Source organism: Alosa sapidissima, chromosome 12, assembly GCF_018492685.1.
Source record: "Alosa sapidissima isolate fAloSap1 chromosome 12, fAloSap1.pri, whole genome shotgun sequence".
Lineage (NCBI taxonomy): Eukaryota > Metazoa > Chordata > Actinopteri > Clupeiformes > Clupeidae > Alosa > Alosa sapidissima.
The window spans coordinates 681,679-697,608 of NC_055968.1; the positions used below are offsets into that span (position 1 = coordinate 681,679).

The window sequence follows — 15,930 nt, forward strand, 5'->3', positions numbered from 1 at the left end:
ATGTTTAAGTATTTAAATTCATGTTATTTTTATTTTTTATTTTAAATTAACTTTTTTTTTAAATTCTTGTCGAAAAGGGGAACTCCAAAATCTCATTGCATCTGCAGAAGAGCATCATGTGGAATTTATATACGCCATCTCTCCTGGACTCGACATCACTTTCTCAAATCCCAGAGAAATGTCCACTCTCAAAAGAAAAATAGACCAGGTACAACTATCAAATGTCTCAGTGAGATATTTCATGTGCACAATAAAATTATATAAGATATGGGAAGATATACTATTAACCCTTAAAGGTGCCATGTGTAATGTCTGCCAAAAAAATCAATTCATACTCCACATTCCATAAAAGATGGGGGCAGTATACCTCCAGAAAGTGAGTTGGTCTACCCTAGAGTAACAACCGAGAAATGTGTATTGCAGTTTGGGTGGTGGTTATGTTGCATACTGCCTCCCATGGCCGAAACTGGTATATGACACCTGTCGGGCTGTGGCTAGTAATTTAGCATGCTAATTCAGGTTAATATCTCTGCAGCACTATACCTTGTCATTTTTTTAATGACATCATCACCCTTATTTATTCCCATTCTTTTGATGCGTGTAGCTCATTTTTTGGATATTTTTACCTCAATTCTTACACATGGCACCTTTAAAGGTGAACTGTCACACCGGTGTGACGGGAATGTTGGAAAATGAACGTTCTAAAGAATATCTGGGTTCACTGAATTCAACATAGAATTTTCAAACCTTAAATTGTTGCGGAACAGAATCTTGTGTTATGCACATGGCGCATGTGTCTGGAGTTGGCATCCACCTAGTTTACCTTCGGGTACCAATAAAGTAACCTGACTTGACCTGACCTATGTTAGAATGTTCAAAAACCCACACCTTTAAGGGTTAAAGATACAATGTAAATGCATTCAGACAATGAATTCCCAGTCGGGAGAGGCACAGTCCAACTGTAATGATTGCATACATGTTCAATCATCAGCATAAGGCCCTAATTTAGAAGGCATAGAGCGAAGAAAGTGAGAACGAGCTATATGCAAATTTAATATTATGAGCAAGATCTTAATGCTCAATTCTCCCACACAACACATGATAGCTTTAGTTCATGCACTAGGCACGACTTTGCTCTTTGCCTGTCATTTAAATGATTCATTATTCATTGTGTGTTCTAAACATTTTTTGTTTCTCTTGTCCCTACTGTCCTTGTCAACCAGGTGTGGGAATTTGGGTGCAGGTCATTTGCTGTGCTATTTGATGACATAGAGTCAGAGATGTGTCCAGCTGATAAAGATGCATTTAGCTCATTGGCCAGTGCACAAGTGCACATGACCAATGAACTGTATGAGCATCTAAAAAAGCCTAAGATATTCCTGTTCTGCCCAACAGGTGAGTCAAAAGAGCAGTCAATGACTACTCTTCCATGCACACCATATTCCGATTAAGGGCCATATTCTGGTTATGGCAATATTCAGAATAAGATGTTTCCATGTGTAGCAGAAACAGAATATTCCCGTTTACATGTTAATCAGCATATGCTGAATAACGCAGCGATGTGTAGTAGAAGTAGTATCAGCGTCATGACGTCTTCATGGTCTCTATCCCTGAATTTTGTTCATGCAAAATAGGTGTATTTGGCCAGATTAGAGAATCAGAATCAAAATCAGAATCAGGTTTTATTGCCAAGTATGTTTCCACATACAAGGAATTTGCTTTGGTCTCAAAGAGCATGACATATGATAATTAAAATACATAAAATACAATAACACAATAAATGTACAACATGTTAGGACGAGACAGACAACCATAAGTGACAACAAAGTAGAGGAGATATGTAATATATCTAATTAGTGCAGCATGACTGTATGGTGTCTATGGGGGTCAAGATAAGAGTATTAAGAGTTATTGCAGAGTTTTGCATATAGCCTTACAATAGGCCGCTTTGAAGAATTTTCATTGATTCTACTTCTGTCAGCAGTGCACGCAAAACCTGCGTCTGAGCATTACGATGCTTCCACTCGTCAATAAATTCCATCTTGACATTAAATATTGAGGGTGGTTTATTTATAAATAACAAAAATAAAAGATAAATTAAAGGTGCCATGTGTAATGTCCGCCAAAAATCAATTCATACTCCACATTCCATAAAAAATGGGGGCAGTATACCTCCAGAAAGTGAGCTGGTTTACCCTAGAGTAACAACCGAGACTCGTGTATTGCAGTTTGGTTAGCGGTTATGTTGTCCGCATACTGCCTCCCATGGCCGAAACTGGTATTATGACACCTGTCGGGCTGTGGCTAGTAATTTAGCATGCTAATTCAGGTTGATATCTCTGCAGCACTATACCTTGTTATTTTTTTAATGACATCATCGCCCTTATTTCTTCTCATTCTTTTGATGCGTGTAGCTCATCTTTTGGATATTTTTACCTCAATTCTTACACATGGCACCTTTAAATAAATAAAACATTTAAAAAAAAAATGATGAGGTTTGAGTTTGATTAGGTATTAGGAAGAAAATGTTCAGCATCTTGGTGGCTTTTGGACAGAAACTGTCTCATTCTCTGATGTTGCCAGGATACTGTGCAAGCCTAACTGAGACCTATCCACGCAGACTCCATGCTTTAATTGTGACCAAAGGTGCATCTACTCAATGCTGACTTGAAGGGTGTGAATATTTATGCAATCGATTATTTTGCATTATGTATTTTTAATTAATATTACTGTGTAGAAATATGCTTTCACTTTGACATTAAAGAGGGGATTTTTGTTAATTATTATAAAAAAGGCCTAATTAAATTGATCAAGATTCGATTTATAAAAACAATAAAAGTGGAAATATCCAAGTGGGGTGAATACTTTTTATAGGAACTGTACTTATACTGTTGACAAATTGACAAGCTTGATTTATTTTTGCGGAGCGAATGTGCAGGACTGAGTGGCCATATATTTTGTACCGCTACGCATACAGTACAGTACATCTAGTTTACATTATCTTAGCAGCTTTTTCAAAATGCATCTGTGTAATTACATGTTCAGTGGATAGGAAGTGTTAGTAATTATTGCATCCCTTACAAACTGCACCTCACCACTGAGATCTCTCATTAAGCTCTAAGCTCTCCCAGATGTAAGTGCTACCTACACTATAGGGTTTCCGCGGGATCATTAAAAGTAATAAAAATTCTTAAATTTGATAATAAGAATTTTAGGCCTAAACAAGTCATAAAAACGTCTGGATTTTCCATACAAGGTCATAAATTACATTCAGTCATGTCTTAAATTTATACACTTGTTCATTCATTGGTTCTACCATCGCCTTTTCCCCTTGTAACATGTAAATGGAAAAATGTTGGAGTTCTTTTGTCACTTTTGGGTGCTATAGGCTAGTTGGAACTGCCCAATTAATTATGCTAAGCTATGCTAACGGTGGGTGCTTCAGACTGAGTTACTGCACGCACAGAGACAAGAACGGTGTGTATCATCTTATTTAACTCTGGAGGAGACAGCGAATAAGCTAATTTCCCAAAATGTTGCCGTGTTCCTTTACATATGTCAAAGAATTTTTGACATTCTTCAATGTCAAAATGGAACTTTAAATTCAACTGTATGTTCAATCAATCTTGGCTGCTTGAATGGATGACTCCATCTCCTTTGTTAGTGGAGCTCATAGCCACACCTGGGTTTGGGCTGCTATCATCAACATTGGCGTTCTTGGCCACTAGTATTGTAGAAGCGTGTGATGATGAGAGGTGCTTCATGAGATTAGAGCATATACATCAATACATCTTTGGTGAGGGGCAGCGTGGTCCAAATGGGAAGCTTGCAGTCCTCTTCCTTCCATCCATGATCGGTCGGGTTTGGAACAAGAATCATGGACCTGAATTAAAAATGCAATTAATCAATTAATTAATAATGTATGAATTAATTATAAATGTTCATACAATATATTTACACAATACACAAATACAGATAAATACCGTTGGGCTGCTTTGCATGTAATCATTTCAATTTCAATTTTATTTTATTTATAGAGCGCCAAAACATTACACATGTCTCATGGCGCTTTACAGAGTGTTAGACAATCATAGAAAAGAAAAGAAGGCCCATGGGTAACAGGGGCGAGGAAAAGGTCCCTAGAATTGGAGATACATAATAATAATCATGCCCAGGTTTATGGCGATTGTTTTCAGAGATATCATTCTGGTTGTCTTTCCCGCTTTAAAGGAGATCCAGATTTCTGCAGTCCCATTCACAACCTTGATGTGATGGAAATTACTCAGAAGGATTACAATCTCATCTGTGTCTACAGTAGCACCAACCCAAGTGATGATGTTTGGAGGGCATGGAGGAGATGTACTAAGATAGGAGTGTCAGCTTCCTCATTGTTGCATTGACCCATGGTGGACTGCTGTCAACATGGTGGACTTGATCAGCTGCAGTGATGTAGACATCCTTGTCATCTGGGAACTGTCCATCTGTTAACAACTTATTTGAAAGGAATGAGAACAGTGCCTTCTTGTTGTCAATGTTTGCCAGAAACTTCCGCCAATCTCCTGGGATTTTGGCCATACCAGATACATGTTGTCGCGTGCGTGTTCCTCGCTTTCCCCTTGTGCCTTCTTTGAATGTTAGTTCACGATACTGGTCCCAGATGATATCTATCTTGTTGATCGCTTTAAGTCATAATGAACTCTTGTGCAGAATACTTTGTCGAAATCAAAGAGTCAAAGGTCTTCCCTTGGACAGTTGGACAGGAAGAGAATGTATCAGTACACCACCATCAATGACAATGAAGTCATAAACACCTGGCGTAACTAACTCCTCATCAATAGAGATGTTGCTACTCTTACCAGCATCCATGATGTATACCAACAAATCTAACTTGGTGCAAGAGTTGAGTGCTCCTTCAGATGACAGTGCAGGTGGGTATGGGGAAGATTTGTGATAAAAGAACCCTTCACAATATTCGTTTTCATCTACAGTGATAAAGTGTTCAATAACATGACTGATTTCTGGGCAAGTCACAACCCAATGCTTCAACATCTCAGGGTTCTCTGTCAGACCAATTATGCCACCGCCTCCTTTCACCCTAATGTTGGCCTGCTCATGTGATTGATCAATCTGTATGGATGAGAATTGCCAATTGCTTCGGAATATTGTCCAGTGTCCCTCCTTAAACTCTGCCTGGATGCTACCTGGGAGCCCTTCCATGTCTAATAAAGACCACCTGGTATAATTTTGGTGATCAAGAGCAAAGAACAGGCACAACCTTCTGCTGGGTAATGACCATTAGAGGGTGACACGGGAATCAATTTTCACTCCCGTCCCATCACGAGCCCGCACAAATACTCCCGTCATATCCCGATCATGTGACAGCCCCCCCCCCCCAAAAAAAATTCTGTCCCGCAAAATCCCGAGAGAAAGACTCCCGAATCCCATCCCGCTCCATATGTTGATGTCTAAAGTTATCCAACTGTTAGGCTACCCAGTAGGCTAGCGTGCGGTGACCATACATTTTGGTAGGGCAGAAAGCCTTGTCTAACTTTTCTTTAATAGCCGATCATATTGGGCTACATTAAAATTACATATTTTACAGGACTTTGTGTAGGCTATGCTTAAATCATTTCATAGTCAGAATAGTAGCCTAGATTTCATCCCATCAGTTAAGTTTGCACCGTTCTCATCACGTTAAACCAGCGAAGCATAGCAACGTTGTTCCGCCAGGGTTATGCGATAAATAGCCTATATTGAGGAATGCGATCGTCGAGGTGCCATGCCCCAACATTGCATGACACATTAAACTCGACGAGAATTGCTTTCCGGGACAGCTCGTGCAATTGAATAGAGCTGTCCTTTGCTGACACTTTCACCTGTAACTGTTTTTTTTTGCATCCATTTTGCCTTAGGGCCTAGTCGCTGAAGCTGATTGATTGTGAACAGGGCAGCTACTTTGTCTTGCTCTGATAGGCTACCAATCAACAAACATATTGTGGGTTGTAATTGGTTCTCTTTTCTAAAACAAAATGCCTCACGTCTTTGAGTGCACTCATTTTTTTAAATTAATCTCTGGCTTCCCGCCAGCTCCCGTTTATTATTTCCTGTCCCGTCCCAATCACGTTACCAACAGTGAAATTTACTCCCGTACAGTGGGAAACCCGCGGGAATACCGTGACCCGCGGGAGTCCCGAAAAATTGTCACCCTCTAATGACCATGAGCTCAAACTTCCCTTCCTGATGTGCCCGGATATACATGAATATGATCTGTTGGTACTTGTGTACAAGCACCCAAAACTTGAATGTTGGGCTCTCTTCAGAAACTTCCACAATCCAGTCCTTAAGGCCCATCTTGGTTCCACTGTCCCAGTATGCTCGCTTCAGAAGGCTGTCAAGAACTACAACAGTGACTTGATGGGCATATCTCATTCTCATTACAATGGAGGCTTTCAGAAGTGATATATTCTCTACACCTAACTAACCTATTCATCATCATGTATACAGACCGTACTGCCCTGTAACTGACCCTAGGCAGATGTGTCTGGCCCTTGAGTCGTGGATCTGCTCGAGGTTTCTTCCTATATGTATCTCCATTTCTAGGGAGATTTTCCTCGCCCCTGTTACTCATGGGCTCTCTGAATATTTAACACTCTGTAAAGCGCCATGAGACATGTAATGTCTTGGCACTCTATAAGTGAAATTAAATTGAAAATTGATGTGCCAGCTGTTTCTGACTTACCAGCCCAGCTTCCTTCAATGCTTCAGGCCACCCAGACCCATGCAGGAGATCTCCCATGGTGCTCCACAAAGCCATTTCAATGTGAAGCCCACCTAGCATCACCACAAACTTGTCTTCTCCAAAGATTTCAGAGAAGGTCCGCTGAATTTCATTGCAAGGGTGTAGAGTGGTTGGTCCACAACTAACAGAGGGACTTGATGGGGGTTTGAGGTGCTCTGTTGACCTTTTTACAAGTCCCATCCAATGCCTAATCATTTCTTGGGTGGCTGCTTTCTCATTGGGAAGTGGTAGGAGGGCTTCAATGCTTTTTTTCTGGTTGTCCAACAGTATCTGATCTAGCAGCATGAAATGAAGACCACATTGCTGGAGTGCCATTTTCTGTATCTGTAGAATCCACATATAGGGATATATATATCCCTATATATCATGAACCGCAGCCATCCATTCCTGTTCATGCTGTTTCTCCATGTCAAATGAACTAGTTGCCACTGGCTGCACAAAAAGTTACCTGAGGTTGGGTGGCTAGATTTTGGTCCACAGGATGCATATGAGTGAGGCTGGATTGGTCCACTGCTGCCTGCTTTTGTTTTCTGTGAGTTTATGCATAGACATTCTCGGTTCAATCCAGGCTTCTGTGTTGTAGGAAACAGTGAAATCCCAGTTCCATGGAAGGATGATGTAGCAGTATGTGATGTGTGATTATGATCCAGGTTATCCAGGGCTGCAACTGTGAATATGCACTGACGCAAATGTAGGTCAAACTATATCTGCGTTGTTTCTTGTTTGATCTCCAATAGCCTAGCTTCAATGCTGAGGACCTTCTTATATGACACGCTCAGATTATATTCATCGTTCGACCAACTTCTTCCTTCTTGTTTGCGAATGCAGTTTGAGGACCACTGCAAGTGGAGGCTCACAATTCAAGTTTGAGGAAAGAGAAGTCATACTGTATTTGGGAAATAAACCATCAAACCTGAATGGAGTGTCATGATTCAAAACGACTTTTCTGAGAATGGATACTGTTTTTCGTTTACAATTCGCATGGTAATGGCGGTTGAACCCTGTTTAGCAATTGCGATGATACTTGGCCTCAATAGTGACAAGATCCTCCTCTGAAAAGAATGCCCCAATACAATCTTCCCCCAGTGCAACTGCCTTGTCATGTATCTGATGGGATAGTTCTATCTTCTGGAAAGAATAGTCTGCTGCATTTGTTTCATCACAGAAGATACATATATTATAATTAACAGGTGCAACAACCTGGTAGGATCTTCTTGTGGCAGGAAGCAATCCTTCAGAATAATGTTTTTTTGAATTGTCAAATGTTGTTGGCTGGTAAAGCTTGACAGATTTTGTGCCAGGCAGCACGATTGTGATGCATGGATTCTTCAGGCCCTATCGTGCACTCAAGCGCAATTGACTTTATACACTGGCGCTTCTATCATTCCTATTTTGCATTGAACGATTTTCCTCCACAGACTCAGGTCGTTAAATTAGGAAATGAACTTGTGTTCCTGGGGACAGTTCAGCCAAAAGAAGAGGGGTGTTCTGGTGCAAACGTTCCCTGGTGCTATTTTGCAGATTCAGAAAACAATTCCGCCACTGACCAGGAAAAACCTAGTCTAAAGTCAGTGGCAGTTATTCAGATGCTATTTTAAGGGCGCATGCATGGCCACAGGTGTGCTTGCAGGAATAATTGAATATATGCACACCCATCTACAGACACCCCTGTGCACGCACTGAAACATTCAAAGCATTGATAATATTTGTCCGTTTCCCGGTTTCGTTTGTGTGTTGGTCACCTAAAAAGTAGCCTATATACAACATCCACATGCAATATCTTTACAACGCCTAATAACGACCTAAAGTTACCTTTAGTTTTGTCCCAATTTACAGTTGTTTATAGCTTTAAACATTGTGTTAGCTTTAATATCAGCCTATAATCATTATTCCAACTGTAACGCTAATGTTTTGACAAGCACCACAATTTTTTGCCTACCTTGCCTATCTGAAATAACTCCTATGCTGCCTCCATCCTTTGCTCTCTCCATCCTTTTGGGCAGCCGTGGCCTACTGGTTAGCGCTTCGGACTTGTAACCGGGTTGCCGGTTCGAACCCCGACCAGTAGGCACGGCGGCTGAAGTGCCCTTGAGCAAGGCACCTAACCCCTCACTGCTCCCCGAGCACCGCTGTTGTTGCTGGCAGCTCACTGCGCCGGGATTAGTGTGTGCTTCACCTTACTGTGTGTTTACTGTGTGCTGAGTGTGTTTCACTAATTCACGGATTGGGATAAATGCAGAGACCAAATTTCCCTCACAGGATCAAAAGAGTATATATACTTATACTTTCGATGTTTTCAAAAATGTGTTATATCCATGATGGCCTTGAAGTCTTGAGTTGGCAAACAAGTTTTTCCTCTGTTTGTTTTTGGCACATAATGCAGAGCCAGTTATCTCAAAATACCTGTTAAATTTTCTCTTTCTCCCTTTTAGGGTTGGATCAGCAGTAACAGTAAAAGAAGGAATACTTACTTTTTATGTTCTTTGCAACTTATGCAGTCACGTCAAAATAACAGTAGCATGAGAACGTTTCCAGTAAAAAGCCAAGTGGTTTAGTGAATTGTGATCACTGAGGGGCATCAATAAAAATGCACAATGGAATTACTGTATTCTTCAGGCATTTATTCACTCTACCTACATGGACTGAATGGACTTTGCAAATGAGGCACACATAGACAAATTAACTTTATCTAAGAAGAAGAGAGAAAATAAGGAAATGATGAATAGAAGATAAATAACTTAAGGGCATGAAATATAAGATTGTACATTAGGCCTATACCAAATTACTGTATGTGAAATGGAATAAATAATAAACGCCTTCCCTTATTCACAATACTCAGAACATTCTCCAAAGTTACTATAGCTATTAGAGATGCGCGGATGGGCTATTATTTCAACCGTAACCGCATAGCAAAACTTATCATTCATCCGCACCAACGTTTTTTGACAAATTTTCAAAACCGCACCCGCCCGCCATCCGCTGGTTGTTTTAATGTATATGGGTGATGCGTTTGATTGGTTCAACCGCCACCCACCCGAATTTAATTAAAATATTATATTTCTTCATGTCATCCACCCGATCCGCGGTTTAACCGTGCATCTCTAATAGCTATTAATATTTAAATTGAATTTAAAAAAGGTATGAAAATTGGTAGTCACATTACATTTTTCCTATACCATAATTTTCAAAACTTCCATATTTGAGCAACAGTTGATTCCCCACATAGTACTAGCTTGCAATAGGAATAAAAAATAATATTACATAGCAAATTTAAGAAAATTAAGAACTCTTTAAAACAAAATCATAATTCCGAAAAACCAAAAAACTATTTTCTTTCAATCTGGTTTCTTGGCCCTTGGACCAAAATTGTTCTATAGACCCTTATCTTCAAATTGATGCAAAAAGATAAGATAAAAATTGAAATGACCAAGTGCCTTGGCACCCCACCGTAGTATTTTATCCCGTATTTGAATACTCTCTTAACATTAGCCCTGCCACCGGACCTAAGCTACTATAGTCCAGTTGCTACCCTCTGCAAAACAGATGTTTTCATAGCATCCTTTTGCTTTAAGGCAACCTTAGAGTGATATGAGTCTATTTATTTAAGATAACGGCGTAGTTGTTATGAGAGCACGTTTTGATGCCAATCTGTAAGCAAAGTCATGTTAAAGCTAGCTTCTCACCTTGTGCCTTGTGCGTCAACTAGCCTGACGAGCCAGACCCACATTAAAATGTAGGGTCTGGGCACTCACCGTTCGCAGTGCTCAGTCCGAGGGGCGGGATAATCGGTTGTCTTTCAAATTCCCTCTGCACGCAATAGGACAGCGCTATGAGTCCCATGTTTCCCACCAGCGGAGCTAGTTGGCTAGTTCAAACTTTTGCCAACTTAATAAAAGCTTAACTCGTGTCACACTGTTCGCCAACAGCAACATTACCTTATTTGTTTTCAAGTAGCAGGGAATTCAAGCCAAACCGTTGCAACTCTGCCATCAATCATTATGTTAAGCAAGCCTGAAAACTCTATACACGATTTGATTGGCCTGATAGAAGTTTAATTTTTCGAGCTCACAAGCCAACGGAGAGTTGCTAGACTAGCCCTGGCAGCAAATTTAATTTGTTGCCGCTAGGGTGCGTCTAGATTTCTAGGCTAACCTTGTTTAGTTTGTGCAGCAGTTTTGTAGTCAATTTAGACAGACAGAGCAGAAAGATAACAGAAAGGCATTTTTTCAAATGTTCCCGAGATCACGTGTCTCGCGTGTGTGCGACTGCGTGTCTGTGTGTGAACACCCGCCCAACTCATCTGGTTGGCTTATATGGTGGATTTTCATGATTTAAGGGAATGTAATCATGGGTTTTATAAGTGTTTATGTAATTGCATGAGTTTCATAAGGGTTTATACTATCGTATGGGGTTTTCATGTTTAGAAGAATGAAGTCATGAGTGTCATAAGTTTTAAGGCCACTGCATTTGCTGTGAGCAGAGTGAGATCATTGTATTCTGTGTAGGCCAGACCAACTGTCAGAGGAGTGGGGTGAGGGGAAAAGTAATGGGGTACCAGGATGAAAGCATCTCCTCCATACATGGTCAAGGGAAGGGGGGTGTTATCAAGCTGGTGAGGAATGGACGGGACAGGGATGAGGAGGCCATTGTGCCTGATGAGTTAGGCCCTGTCCAGCTAGGAAGAGAATCAGATAAGAAGGCCTTAACTCATCAAACTTGAAGGAACCAGGGAGATTTAGGGTTATACTAGTTTACATATGTTACCTATGTATTACATAGGTTTGCATATAGTTTTATGCATGATGGGAAGATGGTTTCCACCAATGTAAGCGACCCTGCATGATACTGATTGGCGAAGGGTGTTGTTGGAGGTGACGTGAGAGGGTGGCACATCTCAAGGGCAGAGGAGTATAAAATATAGTGTATAGCCATCCGTAGAGAGATCTCGCCGAGGGTACCAGCTGGTAACATCTCACCTTCTCCCAATTGCTTTGACAGTTGGTCTGGACTTAGGTTGGGCTGTACTATCATTGCAATACGGGAAAGATCAACAGTCTTTGGAAAATCTTCTGTCTACATTGTCTCCTTCGGACGCCTTGTTTCAGAGCGCTAAATTACTAAATAGTCAAGTGGTAATTATTAATTGGAAATTTGGATTCGGAAGTGGACATTTTCCACGACACTTATCATTAAGTTTTACTCTACCTTAGCCAATCATCATCACTTATGTCGTTGTCTCACCCACTCCCCTCCTCAAACAAAAAAACAACTTTGCAGCTCCTGTGGCTGAGAGAGCTTGGTTGTATGAGAACAATGTTAGATTATTTGGTTTCTCTAGGAAAATGTTGCGTTGTGTTTTAGTTCTAATGTCTTAAAGATGGTCTGTAAATAAGGCTTGACGGTTGGATCAGGATTGGTGATTAAATGATTTTATTGTAGATGGTAAAACAATGACTAAAAGTCTCGAACAGTAAAACTGCACAGAGTCTAACAGTCGTGGTAGTTAGTAGAAGCAGGCTGCTGAGCGTCCTGACAGAAGATGCTCCCCGAGTCATTTCCTCAATCCGTCTCGAAGTCAAAGCCTGAGACAAAGCCTGTTATACTAAAACATACAAATGTAAATCATGCCAACGTGGTACCAACAATTGCACCAAACTGGCTCTGACCAGATGGAAAAATACTAACGATTATCTCATTCAGCCCATGTTATCACTGAGGCCTCGGATGTCCCTGAGCAACAGGGCAGTTTGATATAGGCCTAGAACCATGTCCACATCTGGTCAAGCTTTTGGTCAAAACCTCTCTCCATAATATATGATATTATATATATTTATTTTTAACGCTGTTATTCCCATCACTGCTTATCTCTTCAAATATCTCAGAAAGATTGTCTTTTACTTGTTAGTGTTTTTGAACATTTATTTTATCTAATGACATAGAAAACACAATGAATTGCATCCACATATACTCCTTGCACAACTATTTTACACTAGCCTAGAACCGTGAAACAGGGTTCACATAACATGCGTAAACGGCAGTACTGCGCTATGAAACCCATTATTTTCAGTGGTTTGTGCGCGCAAGAACTGGTCTACCACTACGCAGAGCAAAGTGCAGTGCAAGCGGTATTTTGCCGCTCCTGCGCGTGCCGCCGTCAAAGTTCAGCCATGTTGAACGTTGAATGCGGCGCTCTGTAAATTATAGGTGTTTTGCGCTGAGCCCGGTTTCAAGCACAACAAAAATCTTTGTGACATTACCTCAAATCAAGAGCAACCTACCGACGAACACAGTGCATGCCGCATGCAATGTGAAGTCCCCTTGAGACTGAAAGCTAATTACTTTCATGTTAAAAGTGCTTAAAGTGACAGGTACTCAATTAGACCTACATACCACCAATGTAATCACCGCCAATGTAATGACAGTAAAGACGTGTAATAGTTTACAAATCAATATGAAGTATTCAAATTACTATATATTTTAGCTATTAGTAATTGACCCTTCGCTAAGCCACGCCCAAAAACCGCCACAGGCCAATCGTGGCTTAGCAACCATAACTAGGCATGGGAGGTCTGGCAAGCTTTCGACCGAGGGGGGTTCCCAAAACCCAAAACACAAAACACAAAACACAAGGGGGGAACTGCCGGAAGTGGACGTGGATAAAGCAGTGTTGGAGGCCCCATTCACAACTGCATGTCGAGAAGATTACCCAGCAAACAATTTTTGGTTCGGGGAACATTCCGCAGACATTTGCTGAAAGATGCGGGAACATTAGCTGCTAACATCATTCAGGAATTTTCTTGACAGCGCTGGAACATTCCTTCGTGGTTAAATCTTTGGTTCCGGGAATGTTCGCTGAATGTTCTTTGAACCATGTTTAAACTCGAGCAGAGAAAAATTGTAGCCTACAAAACGGGCACTGAGTATGGTTTGATTTGGGAGATGTACATTAGCCTACGATAGGAGAGAGATGAAGTGCATATATCAAATCTAATTGTCTAATTGTGATCGAGAAAAAACAGGGGGTTGTGATCTGTATAGATCAAAATCGGATGAACAGCACCTCCAACATACACCTCAAAGTGCTGGAAGGCCAGCACAAGAGCAAGGGCTTCCTTCTCTATAGTCGAGTAAGCATGCTGATGGTTACATTTCTAGGCAAGTAGACTAGCTAATATGAAGCTTACCGGCTGGAACAAGGTTCATGGAAGTATCTTACTGACAAACTACCAACACATCTCAAACACTTACTCTAACAAACAAACAGCAAAAATACTGTATATCAAGCAGTTTTTGACAGTTGTACATGGAAGAGAGAGGGGCTTCAGTATGACTTGCTTTATATTTCTCCTCAGACTACTGTGGAACCTTCTGTACTCCCAGTGTTGCTCAATCCCCCTACTTGCTCACAGTAGGGGAGAAACTATATCCAGAGATTGATGTGCTGTGGACAGGTAAGGTGCTACTTGGAATGCAATGAGATTTTGTTCTTATTTTAAAAAGGATTAAATTAAATTAAAATGACATACTTACCTTCTCTGGGATGACTCAGGTCCAAAGGTTGTATCTAAAGTGATTTCGGTCGAGTCCATTGAAGAAGTGACACATGTGATAAAAAGAGCGCCAGTTATCTGGGACAACATCCATGCCAATGACTATGACCCACAAAGAATGATGCTGGGACCATTCAAGGATCGTCCCGTCGAACTCATCCCCAAGATCAGAGGAATACTCACTAATCCCAACTGTGAATTTGAGCTCAACTTTGTAGCCATTCACACTTTGGCTACTTGGTGCCAATCCTACTGCCATGGTAAAGCAATCACAGGTGAGAGTTCCAGTTAAAAACTGGGCCTTAATAATATACTGTGGACCTCATGTACATTGTGTATGCACAAACATTGTGTACATAATCTTTAATGTTCATAGTCAGATGCATCAAGAGTAAAACAAACATGATAATGCGCTCCTCCAACTTTCACCACAGCTACATACATTGTAATGTTTTTTATTAATTGGCTACATTACTACAATTGAGATGTAGCGGCTGACTTCATAAACCAGTACTGGCAGGAAAGTTCAAAGCGGTGCCAGTCTTTTAACTGGAGTTTAAACGGCAAACCGGTAGGAAAAACTAGATTTTCAAGACAATCAACCACGAAGTTGACTGAAAACGTTGAATATTTGCACTGAAAGCACTTATGGAATAGCAGACTAGTTTGAGTTAAAGGAGAATTCCGGTGTGATATTGACCTAAAGTGTATTGAAACATGATACCGAGTGTGAACGTATGTCTCATAGCCCATCTCGACTTGTCCCCTGCACTCCAAAATCTGGCGCTAGTTAGCCGATGCTACCAACAGCTTTTTCAGTAGTGGTGCTTCGGCATCGGGCTAGCCATGCAAATAAATCACTGTTTTACACCCATTTACGAGGCTCAATGTATCTCCACACTTCATTGGTAGACTTCCGAGGGCCCTGACATTTAAAACGAGACATTGAGAACTTTGAAAAAGCACTGGTAGTTTACTTACAAGACGATTTATACAGACAGTATCTTCACGAAGTTTAACGTTTGCAGCCATCTTGAATTTAGTCACGATAAGTCGAGCAACGAGTAAGAATGAACAGGTATGATAAGGGATCAGATTCCAAAAATAATTCAGTGGAAATGCATGGATTCCAGTTGCTGCTGGAATCCATGCATTTCCACTGAATTATTTTTGGAATCGACTCGACTTATCGTGACTAAATTCAAGATGGCTGCAAACGTTAAACTTCGTGAAGATACTGTCTGTATAAATCGTCTTGTACCATAAACTGCTCGTTACAACATCAAGCATAGCCGAAATATTTTTAGCTACCTAAATTGACCAGTGCTTCATCTGAGAAGGTGTAGTAGGCAAATAAAAAATGAAAAGGCTACCAGGGGGATTTTCAACTCACATGTTTCATGCACTTTGGGACAAAAAAGACCTTCCTTGACATCAACAGATGTTAGCCAACACCCCACCTCTCCACTCTGAGGGTAGCCTATAGGCTCCATTACGAATCAGCGCAAGCATGAGCCAGACACAATCAGTGACGTTTGTTATGGGCACATCAAGCAATACAACCAATAGGCCTACAGCAAA

At 40.8% G+C, this 15,930-nt stretch overlaps 1 protein-coding gene across 1 annotated transcript in view; it reads left to right on the forward strand.

Moving 5' to 3' along the window:
* Positions 1 to 15,930, forward strand: part of ogal (O-GlcNAcase like) — a 70,265-nt gene that overhangs the window by 11,882 nt on the left and 42,453 nt on the right. Inside the window, exons 4-7 of the mRNA XM_042056167.1 lie at positions 78 to 208; positions 1,224 to 1,395; positions 14,152 to 14,250; positions 14,349 to 14,624. Coding sequence (XP_041912101.1) covers positions 78 to 208; positions 1,224 to 1,395; positions 14,152 to 14,250; positions 14,349 to 14,624 — 678 coding nt within the window. The remainder of the gene's footprint in view (positions 1 to 77; positions 209 to 1,223; positions 1,396 to 14,151; positions 14,251 to 14,348; positions 14,625 to 15,930) is intronic.